The 11,748-nt window shown below is 45.7% G+C and overlaps 1 protein-coding gene across 1 annotated transcript; it reads left to right on the top strand.

Moving 5' to 3' along the window:
- The first annotated feature begins 7,184 nt into the window (after window positions 1–7,184).
- LOC123129070 (ubiquitin carboxyl-terminal hydrolase 2) lies at window positions 7,185–10,707 on the top strand. Its single transcript, XM_044549217.1, has 6 exons — window positions 7,185–7,375; window positions 7,580–7,657; window positions 8,340–8,386; window positions 9,282–9,328; window positions 9,409–9,511; window positions 9,591–10,707. The coding sequence occupies exons 2-6, from the start codon at window positions 7,627–7,629 to the stop codon at window positions 10,383–10,385; spliced, it is 1,023 nt and encodes a 340-aa protein (XP_044405152.1). The 5' UTR covers window positions 7,185–7,375; window positions 7,580–7,626; the 3' UTR covers window positions 10,386–10,707.
- Window positions 10,708–11,748: the final 1,041 nt, after the last annotated feature.

Genomic DNA, 11,748 nt, shown 5'->3' with positions numbered 1-11,748 from the left:
TACCAAGTGATTCATAATCAAGTGGTTCCAAAAGCCCATCAGTATGGAGTTTCTTCATGCGCTTTACACCGATATGACCTAAACGGCAGTGCCACAAATAAGTTGCACTATCATTATTAACTTTGCATCTTTTGGCTTCTACATTATGAATATGTGTATCACTATCTTCGAGATTCAACAAGAATAGACCACTCTTCAAAGGTGCATGACCATAAAAGATATTACTCATATAAATAGAACAACCATTATTCTCTGATTTAAATGAATAACCGTCTCGCATTAAACAAGATCCAGATATAATGTTCATGCTCAACGCTGGCACCAAATAACAATTATTTAGGTCTAATATTAATCCCGAAGGTAGATGTAGAGGTAGCGTGCCGACCGCGATCACATCGACTTTGGAACCGTTTCCCACGCGCATCGTCACCTCGTCCTTTGCTAGCGTCCGCTTATTCCGTAGTCCCTGTTTCGAGTTGCAAATATTAGCAACAGAACCAGTATCAAATACCCAGGTGCTACTGCGAGCTCTAGTAAGGTACACATCAATAACATGTATATCACATATACCTTTGCTCACTTTGCCATCCTTCTTATCCGCCAAATACTTGGGGCAGTTCCGCTTCCAGTGACCAGTCTGCTTGCAGTAGAAGCACTCAGTTTCAGGCTTAGGTCCAGACTTGGGTTTCTTCTCCTGAGCAGCAACTTGCTTGCTGTTCTTCTTGAAGTTTCCCTTCTTCTTCCCTTTGCCCTTTTTCTTGAAACTAGTGGTTTTGCTAACCATCAACACTTGATGCTCCTTCTTGATTTCTACCTCCGCAGCTTTCAGCATTGCGAAGAGCTCGGGAATAGTCTTGTTCATCCCTTGCATATTATAGTTCATCACGAAGCTCTTGTAGCTTGGTGGCAGTGATTGGAGAATTCTGTCAATGACGCAGTCATCTGGAAGATTAACTCCCATCTGAATCAAGTGATTATTATACCCAGACATTTTGAGTATATGCTCACTGACAGAACTGTTCTCCTCCATCTTGCAGCTATAGAACTTATTGGAGACTTCATATCTCTCAATTCGGGCATTTGCTTGAAATATTAACTTCAACTCCTGGAACATCTCATATGCTCCATGACGTTCAAAACGTCGTTGAAGTCCCGATTCTAAGCCGTAAAGCATGGCACACTGAACTATCGAGTAGTCATCAGCTTTGCTCTGCCAGACGTTCATAACATCTGGCGTTGCTCCAGCAGCAGGCCTGTCACCCAGCGGTGCTTCCAGGACGTAATTCTTCTGTGCAGCAATGAGGATGATCCTCAGGTTACGGACCCAGTCCGTGTAATTGCTACCATCATCTTTCAACTTTGCTTTCTCAAGGAACGCATTAAAATTCAACGGAACAATAGCACGAGCCATCTATCTACAATCAACATAAACAAGCAAGATACTATCAGGTACTAAGTTCATGATAAGTTTAAGTTCAGTTAATCAAATTACTTAGGAACTCCCACTTAGATAGACATCCCTCTAATCTTCTAAGTGATCACGTGATCCAAATCAACTAAACCATAACCGATCATCACGTGAGATGGAGTAGTTTTCAATGGTGAACATCGTTATGTTGATCATATCTACTATATGATTCACGCTCGACCTTTCGGTCTCCGTGTTCCGAGGCCATATCTGTATATGCTTGGCTCGTCAAGTATAACCTGAGTATTCTGCGTGTGCAACTGTTTTGCACCCGTTGTATTTGGACGTAGAGCTTATCACACCCGATCATCACGTGGTGTCTGGGCACGACGAACTTTGGCAACGGTGCATACTCAGGGAGAACACTTCTTGATAATTTTAGTGAGAGATCATCTTATAATGCTACCGTCAATCAAAGCAAGATAAGATGCATAAAAGGGATAAACATCACATGCAATCAATATAAGTGATATGATATGGCCATCATCATCTTGTGCTTGTGATCTCCATCTCCGAAGCACCGTCATGATCACCATCGTCACCGGCGCGACACCTTGATCTCCATCGTAGCATCGTTGTCGTCTCGCCAATCTTATGCTTCCACGACTATCACTACCGTTTAGTAATAAAGTAAAGCATTACATCGCGATTGCATTGCATACAATAAAGCGACAACCATATGGCTCCTGCCAGTTGCCGATAACTCGGTTACAAAACATGATCATCTCATACAATAAAATCAGCATCATGCCTTGACCATATCACATCACAACATGCCCTGCAAAAACAAGTTAGACGTCCTCTACTTTGTTGTTGCAAGTTTTACGTGGCTGCTACGGGCTTAAGTAAGAACTCATCTCACCTACGCATCAAAACCACAACGATAGTTCGTCAAATAGACTCCGTTTTAACCTTCTCAAGGACCGGGCGTAGTCACACTTGGTTCAACTAAAGTTGGAGAGACAGTCTTCCGCAAGCCATCTATGTGCAAAGCACGTCGAGGGAACCGGTCTCGCGTAAGAGTACGCGTAAGGTTGGTCCGGATCGTCTCACCCAACAATACCGCCGAACCAAAGTATGACATGCTGGTAGGCAGTATGACTTGTATCGCCCACAACTCACTTGTGTTCTACTCGTGCAAATAACATCAAACCATAAAACCTAGGCTCGGATGCCACTGTTGGGGAACGCAGTAATTTCGAAAATTTTCCTACGCACACGCAAGATCATGGTGATGCACAGCAACGAGAGGGGAGAGTGTTGTCTACGTACCAACGCAGACCGACTGCGGAAGCGATCACACAACGTAGAGGAAGTAGTCGTACGTCTTCTTTCCGATCCGACCGATCCAAGCACCGTTACTCCGGCACCTCCGAGTTCTTAGCACACGTTCAGCTCGATGACGTTCCTCGGGCTCCGATCCAGCAAAGCGTCGAGGAAGAGTTCCGTCAGCACGACGGCGTGGTGACGATCTTGATGTACTACCGACGCAGGGCTTCGCCTAAGCACTGTAACGGTATGATCGAGGTGGAATTTGGTGGCAGGGGGCACCGCACACGGCTAAGGAACGATCTCAAGGATCAACTTGTGTGTCTTGGGGTGTCCCCTGCCCCCGTATATAAAGGTTGGAGGAGGGGGGCCGGCCGGCCAGGGAGAGGGAGGCGCAGGGGGAGTCCTACTCCTACCGGGAGTAGGACTCCCCCCTCCAATCCTATTCCAATTAGGACTCTCGGGGGAAAGGAGAGAGAAGGGGGGGCCGGCCCCTTATCCTAGTCCTACTAGGACTTGGGGAAAGGGGGGGCGCCGGCCAGCTATGGGCTGCCCCTTTTCTCTTTTTCCACTAAGGCCCAATAGGCCCATTAGTCTCCCGGGGGGTTCCGGTAACCCTCCCGGTATTCCGGTAAAATCCCGATTTCACCCGGAACACTTCCTATGTCCAAACATAGGCTTCCAATATATCAATCTTTACGTCTCGACCATTTCGAGACTCCTCGTCATGTCCGTGATCTCATCCGGGACTCCGAACAACCTTCGGTACATCAAAATGCATAAACTCATAATAACTGTCATCGTAACGTTAAGCGTGCGGACCCTACGGTTCGAGAACAATGTAGACATGACCGAGACACGTCTCCGGTCAATAACCAATAGCGGGACCTGGATGCCCATATTGGCTCCTACATATTCTACGAAGATCTTTATCGGTCAGACCGCATAACAACATACGTTGTTCCCTTTGTCATCGGTATGTTACTTGCCCGAGATTCGATCGTCGGTATCCAATACCTAGTTCAATCTCGTTACCGGCAAGTCTCTTTACTCGTTCCGTAATACATCATCTCACAACTAACATATTAGTTGCAGTGCTTGCAAGGCTTATGTGATGTGCATTACCGAGAGGGCCCAGAGATACCTCTCCGACAATCGGAGTGACAAACCCTAATCTCGAAATACGCCAACCCAACATCTACCATTGGAGACACCTGTAGTACTCCTTTATAATCACCCAGTTACGTTGTGACGTTTGGTAGTACCCAAAGTGTTCCTCCGGTAAACGGGAGTTGCATAATCTCATAGTTATAGGAACATGTATAAGTCATGAAGAAAGCAATAGCAACATACTAAACGATCGGGTGCTAAGCTAATGGGATGGGTCATGTCAATCAGATCATTCAACTAATGATGTGACCTCGTTAATCAAATAACAACTCTTTGTTCATGGTTAGGAAACATAACCATCTTTGATTAACGAGCTAGTCAAGTAGAGGCATACTAGTGACACTCTGTTGGTCTATGTATTCACACATGTATTATGTTTCCGGTTAATACAATTCTAGCATGAATAATAAACATTTATCATGATATAAGGAAATAAATAATAACTTTATTATTGCCTCTAGGGCATATTTCCTTCAGTTGCCGTGATGGCCTCTTCTCGGCGGAGTCTGGGAAGTGGACACGGTGTTGGAGTTATGTTTGCGCAGGTTGCTCTCCAGTTTCCCGCTCGTGCTTTGCCTCCTCTTCTCGCTCTCTTTTGCGAATAAGTTAGCCACCATATATGCTAGTCGCTTGCTGCAGCTCCACTTACATTACCCCTTTCCTACCTATTAAGCTTAAATAGTCTTGATCGCGAGGGTGCGAGATTGCTGAGTCCCTGTGGCTCACAGATTACTATTACACCAGATGTAGGGACAGATGATACAGCTCCAGATGGCGCGCTTGAGCTCAAGTGGGAGTACGACGAGGACTCTCAGCGTTACTATGTGTCTTTTCCTGATGATCAGTAGTGGTGCCCAGTCGGGTTAGATTCAGGGCCTTGTCGCATGTTGGGGGTCTTTTCTATTTTGGCGCCGTAGTCGGGCCATGAGTGATTTGTATGATGGATGTTATTTATGTACTTTGATGTGACGTGGCGAGTGTAAGCCAACTATGTTCATCCCCTTTATATTATTTATGTACATGGGATGTGTGATGATTTCCCGACTTGCGACATTGCTTTCAATGCGGCTATGCCTCTAAGTCGTGCCTCGACACGTGGGAGATATAGCCGCATCGAGGGTGTTACAGGAAGGCACCTCCTAGGTGCCTTGGGGAGGATGGACTCCTCCCTGGCCGCACCCTTCCTTGGAGGAAGGGCCAAGGCTGCGCCCCCCCCCCCTCTCCCTTGGCCTTATATATAGTGGGGGGAAGGGAGGGCAGCCGGACCAAAGCCCTGGCGCCTCCCTCTCCTTCCCGTGACACATCTCCCTCCTCGTCTCTTGCGATGCTTGGCGAAGCCCTGCTGTAGTACCACGCTCCTCCACCCCCACCACGCCGTCGTGCTGCTGCTGGATGGAGTCTTCTTCAACCTCTCCCTCTCCCCTTGCTGGATCAAGGCATGGGAGACGTCACCGGGCTGTACGTGTATTGAACGTGGAGGTGCCGTCCGTTCGGCACTAGGATCTCCGGTGATTTGGATCACGACGAGTACGACTCCTTCAACCCCGTTCACTTGAACGCTTCCGCTTAGCGATCTACAAGGGTATGTAGATGCACTCTCCTTCCCCTCGTTGCTGGTCTCTCCATAAATAGATCTTGATGACACGTAGGAAAATTTTGAATTTCTGCTATGTTCCCCAACACATGTACAGGTGTGGAACATATGCAGGAAACCCTTATACAACGGGATAAATACAAAGGGGTACATGACTTATATTATAACTCTAACACATGTGACCTGAACCGGTCTCTAAAAACTTGCGGCTGCTATTTTCCCTTTCACTAGAACATCATCTGAGCACACATGAATGAAGATTAAGGACGTGTTCTGAACTCCTCCCGCTCCAGGCTTTTCCAACTCCGCGAGCGAAGTTAGACCGAACGTCTGAGCTCCGTGGAGTGGGCTTCGCGAAGCGCTGCGGGCCTCTAGTGCAAAATATTGAAGCAGCCTTTTGCCAGCTTCACGAACCGGAGAAGCGAGGAGTCCGGCGTATTTACAGCGAGGATGCCACCGCCAAGTCGTGAAAAACGATTCGCACAGCTCGCGTGGCTCCTGTCCCCCGCAACAACCCGCCCGCACACATCGGAATGGCTGGGAAAAGCTGCCAAGCAAGCCGAACGCATCGGAATAGCCAGATGAAGTGAGAAGTTAGCTCAAAAAGCTGGATTTGTGAAGTTTTGAGAAGCTAGACAGGTTCAGAACACGCCCTAAGAAGGACAAATGGCTGACCAATTTGTACGCACCACGTATATATAGTAAAAACTTCACTTTTCTCAGGCGCCCAAGCAACAAAATCATCATCTAGACAAGTAGATTGTTTGATTTTTCTGGATTTCAATGATATCAACAGGGAGAAAATACAAATTTATTTTGTTAAGGTCCTAATTACCATGAATATTCAGTAGCTCCGAGACCCACTTCAGACGACACCTCCCACAGGGTGTAATTAGACCTCTAGTTGGCTCGCGTGCGATCCATCGGTCTCTGCATATATGTACATCTTGGCCATTTCCAATCACCAAATAACACCTTTTTTCAGAAGCTTGAGCCCATGCACAATGGACTGCCATGTAAGCGACGGGTTGCTTGTGAAAACCGTGTCAAGTAAATGCCCATTTGGAAAATACTTAGCTTTAAACAGCCTTACACATAAACTATTAGAGAACTCAAGTACTATACCAGTCACTTATTACTTCCTCTGTTTCAAAAATATAAAATGTCGTATTATACTTTTCATCGAAAAAAGGCCAAACGTTTCCATGCTTGACCAAGTTCATATCAAAATATATCAACATCTACTGTACTAATAAATAAGTAAAATACTTCGCTTTGACCAAAACATGGCATACACAGTACCGTAGAAACGATGGCGGCACCGGTATAAAATACAATAGAGTAAATGCCATCAGAAACATATCAATTTCGATCCAACCCGGAAGATCTGATCGAAACGGAGGCAACGGCGAAAACACATTGTGGTTTGGATGCTCCATTTGAGCGTCGTGCCTTTTTGAAGTTTCCATAATTTGGTTTGTCGCTTAGGGCATGTATAATGATTGATAAAATAGTCTTATCTTAAATTTTGCATGTAATTTAGAGATGACAAAAAGGATGTCTACAATAAATTATTTATTAGTCTTATTTTCAATAACTAATTATTTTTAAAAACATAGTGAGACATATTATGCTAAGAGATCATCTTGGGCTCTTCCGGTCGGTTTGGCTGGCTCGACCCGACCCGACCCGACCCACCCATCCACCCCTTCTTCAAGCCTCCCCCGCCTCTCCCTCTGCTAGCTAGGTCTCGTCCCGTCTCGTCAGCACGCCCGCGCCGCCGCCCCCTCCCGTCGCCACCGCCGGAGTGCGACGCAACTCCTCGCTCGCCGTCTCCACAGCCCCCGGCTCGCGCGGAGGCCCGTCTCCCCCAGGTACGGCAGCCCTGACCTAGCCCGCTCGGACCGGCAGAGCAGTCGAATCTGAGCCCCGTTTCCTCTCGCCGAGGACGCCGCGGCCCAGGGCTCGATTCGGCTGCTCTGGCAGCGGATTGTAGCTCGCCCTCCCCGAGATTTTTGGGGGCGCTTCATCGGTGACGTCTGAGTAGGTACTGACAGTGCTGCTTGTGTTGCTGGCAGGTTCGCCTCTCTCGCTCGCTGCTGCGCGGTCGGAGGATCCCGCGAGGATGTCGTGGTGCACCATCGAGTCCGATCCCGGTAAGCGTGATGTCTCACAGTTTACCCTGGTTTTATTACCTAGATTAGCTGTTTGTGCTTGGATTACATGCTTCGCTAGCTCTGGCTTATCCCATCAGTGCTGTGTTTACTTGTTTGGATTGGATGGCCGGCTTTTGGGATTTGATCAATCCAGCCGTGCAGGCAATGAACTTTTAGTGTCTGCTGCACTTGTGAGAATCAGAGTAGTGGACTAGTAAGTCTGTGTGTTCGACCTTCGACGGCTACTGCTATCTGTTGGCTTCGCATTAGTGTGAAGGCCTGCTCCTCTTTTATTTTATTTTCATCATAAATTCATAACTTCACCTGAATTCGATTCGGCTAGGGATCCTTGATTCCTTACCTCCCACTGTACATAACTAGTTGGGAAGAAAGCCCCAAGTCAGTTGTGCTGCTCAGCAACAGCAAATTGTATTTCTTACGGCTTGCGGGGAATAATCGGGTGCTGAAGTGTAAATAAAACATCCACCATGCTAGTTTGAGTAAACCACTGGTTATACCAGTGCTTAAGTCGTCGTCCTTTATGGATCAATCATAGGGAGCTCTGTATCTTGTTTGTATGCTATCTTTGTTCTTTGCTCAGACTAACAGTTGGGTGCAATCTTCTTGTCACTGTTTTGAACATCACATATGCATATCTTTGATCAGAGCATATGCCTTGTAGGTGTTTTCACCGAGTTGATTCAGGAGATGCAAGTAAAAGGTGTACAGGTTAGCTTCCAGGGGTCATTGTTTTCCTTGTCTGAACATGATTTAGCTATGAAACCTGTTATCGGTTAGTTTTGATATGTAGTCATGGAATGGTGTAAAATACTTGGTTGAAATTGCTTGTTGAGATTCGCAGTTTAAGAGTCTTCTTAGTGGGTTTGCCTCTCTGTTTTAAAGAATTTATGAAAACCTGATTGAATCTGCAACGAGGAACTACCTCTACAGCTCTGTACTATGTCTGTATAATAAGCAGAGTATACACTAGTCAAGGCTTATGGTGAACTCGTACTCCTATACTAGTTGTGATGACATGGGCCTGAATTTAAAGAACAAATCCTTTATGAATAGATACACTTGAGTTTAAATAGCAGTAACTTTCTAGGATAAGAGAACCTTTTGAAGAAAATGTTGTGGGACAGTCAAATGGCTTTGGATATAATGTGAAGACACAATAATCCTGACAGTGGTTGGGTTTTATATATGCCTGTATGCCACTGTTAAACCAATGCAAAATTAAGATACAGAGCTCCCTATGATTGATCCATAAAGGACGCCTGGAGGAAATGATGAACGGCCTGTTGGATGGAGATACCAGAATAATGTTCATATGAGCCTATGATTCAATTTTTCAGTTTGATTATGCATGTAGTTTTTATTACCATAATATATGTAGCATTAGGGGATTTTATAATTTTTATGGATAGCATTGTATCTGAGGTTTCCAGTTATATTTGAAAAAGGCTCCTACAAGCTTATGCCATTTTTGGGATGTACTCCCTCCGTCCCATAATATAAGAGCGCTTTTGACACTACACTAGTGTAAAAAACGCTCTTATATTATGGGATGGAGGGAGTATCTGTTAGCTGTCTCTTACGTTGTGATGCTATTATTAAACAGGTGGAGGAGCTTTACTCTCTAGACGTGGACTCTCTTAGTCAACTACAGTGAGGATGTTTGTTGTTAGTGTCATTAATCTCTTCTCTCTGAATGTCCTTAACATATTTTTACGTTCTACTTGTCATAGGCCAGTATATGGGTTAATTTTTCTCTTCAAGTGGATGCCTGGAGGAAATGATGAACGGCCTGTTGTCAGTGACCCAAACCCAAACCTGTTCTTTGCTCGCCAGGTTAATTTCGTTTTGTCCCTGAAGCTGCCTATGTTTAGTACTTAGCATTCAGTGCTTGGTCTAATTCATCAATGTTCAGGTGATCACGAATGCATGTGCCACTCAAGCTATCCTCTCAATCCTCATGAACCGCCCAGAAATCGACATAGGTCCAGAGCTATCAAACCTGAAGGAGTTCACAGGAGCTTTCGCGCCTGACATGAAGGGCCTGGCCATCAACAACAGCGACTCCATCCGGGCTGCCCACAACAGCTTTGCAAGGCCAGAGCCATTCGTCTCCGATGAGCAGAAAGCCGCCACCAAGGACGACGAGGTCTACCACTTCATAAGCTACATACCATTCGAGGGCGTCCTGTACGAACTGGATGGGCTGAAGGAAGGGCCGATCAGCCTGGGGCAGTACCCGGGCGGGCCAGAGGACCTCGGGTGGCTGCAGATGGTGCAGCCGGTGATCCAGGAGAGGATCGAGCGCTACTCGCAGAGCGAGATCAGGTTCAACCTCATGGCCATCATAAAGAACAGGAAGGACGTGTACACTGCCGAGCTGAAGGAGCTGGAGAAGAAGAGGGAGCAGATCCTGCAGGAGCTGAGCAATGAGGCCACAGCCGCCGCAGAAAAGGAGTCCCTGAACGGCACACTGGCGGAGGTGGCGTTGGCGGTGGAGGCCGTGGGAGAGAAGATCGCGATGGAGGAGGAGAAGTTCAGGAAGTGGAAGACGGAGAACGTCCGGAGGAAGCACAACTACATCCCGTTCCTGTTCAACCTCCTCAAGGCGCTGGCGGAGAAGAAGCAGCTGACGCCGCTCGTCGAGAAGGCCCGGCAGCAGAAGGCCCCCGCCACCGCCGGCGCCAGCGCCAGCGCCAGCACGAGCTGACCGTGTCCGCTGTAGTTGGTTGGGTAGTTGAACCTGGTCATCTTTTGAGAATGCATCATGTTATCAGACACTCCTACATACAGTACCTAGTTGGCAGCTTAGAGATGTTGTTGCTGCTGAGGCTATAAACCATTTTCTGCTGAATTCTTCTTTTGCGGTGTGCTGGATTATCGATATTATTGCTGGTTAGAGCTGTAGAAGGGGTCTATTTAATCTTAAATTAAAGGAGGGTGTGGCAGGTACTTTGTCTGAAGGATATAATGGTGTTGCCTGGTATGGATGGTATGGATAACAGAGTATGATATTCTCCAACTCTTGCATCTTTGCTGTATCAATGACATGTGGGATCATGTGCCATGGTGACGTTAGCTATGTGCCGGGGTACTCGGTAGTGCGGAGCAGCAACGTTCAGTTCAGTAACGCGTAATATAGCTTTGAGCGAGTAATCTGTTTTTGTATGGTGTGTTATTGACCTGTTGCATTGTTTTGTTTGCAATGCTGACAGGTTCTCTTGTAAATTTTCTGTTGCCTTTCATAAAGAAAATGTGGTGGCCTAATTTCTTGTGCAGTTACTTTGATTCTTGAGTATCGTGTGGCTTTCAGGGATGAAAAACGCATAGATAAGTTTCCGTTGCGTATTCGGTGACCGCTACTCATACTTTGCCTACATACAGGGAACAATGTGAGCGAGGGTAAAACCACGTGTTCTCCTGTGAGTTCATAGAATAGAGCAAGAGCAATGGAGGATGCTCAAGTTTCTCAGTTCATTCTTATTATTTGTAAGGAAATAGAAGGAGCAAATATCTTCCATACCATGCTTTAGAAGCTGGTAGCCCGTCTCTTTAAAAATAACTATATGATTAATCTAAAAAACCTACATGTTACCTCACATATTATTACGAGCAACGGCAGCAGTATATTTTAACATGAATATTTAAATTATTAGTATGATAATTAAAAATTAAAGTCTATATCATTTATTGCACTTGATTATATATAGTAATAAAATATAGAACATAAGCGGCGTCAATTAAAAAATATGCAGTATAAATTCTAAAAAAACAATAGCACAACAGAATGGAACCATGTATGTTTGCATGTTGAAAAAAATAGTTTCAGTGTGAATCATCTATTTAGATCTTTAGTTATATAGAATTAAACAACCACATGTCGGCACCAGATAAATATAAATTTTTGGTGCACCGGTATTTACATTTGTATACATGTAGGAAAATATATTTTTCAACATGACGGTTGTCCGAACAAAGAATTTTGTTGTGAGGCCATTCATGAGAAACCGGGAGTCTGGAACAAAATAAAGCATAGGCCCTAGTCATGTGCCTACAAGACTCCCATTACTTTA

The sequence above is a fragment of the Triticum aestivum genome, chromosome 6A, assembly GCF_018294505.1.
Source record: "Triticum aestivum cultivar Chinese Spring chromosome 6A, IWGSC CS RefSeq v2.1, whole genome shotgun sequence".
Classification (NCBI taxonomy): Eukaryota; Viridiplantae; Streptophyta; class Magnoliopsida; order Poales; family Poaceae; genus Triticum; species Triticum aestivum.
The sequence above is the reverse complement of the archived record's forward strand: the minus strand, read 5'-3'. Positions and strand labels throughout refer to the sequence as shown.

Coding starts and splice junctions, on each gene's coding strand:
- LOC123129070 (XM_044549217.1), top strand. CDS start 7,627: ATGTCGTGGTGCACCATCGAGTCCGATCCCG. Junction 7,658..8,339: donor CACCATCGAGTCCGATCCCG/GTAAGCGTGATG, acceptor TATGCCTTGTAG/GTGTTTTCACCGAGTTGATT. Junction 9,329..9,408: donor GACTCTCTTAGTCAACTACA/GTGAGGATGTTT, acceptor TACTTGTCATAG/GCCAGTATATGGGTTAATTT.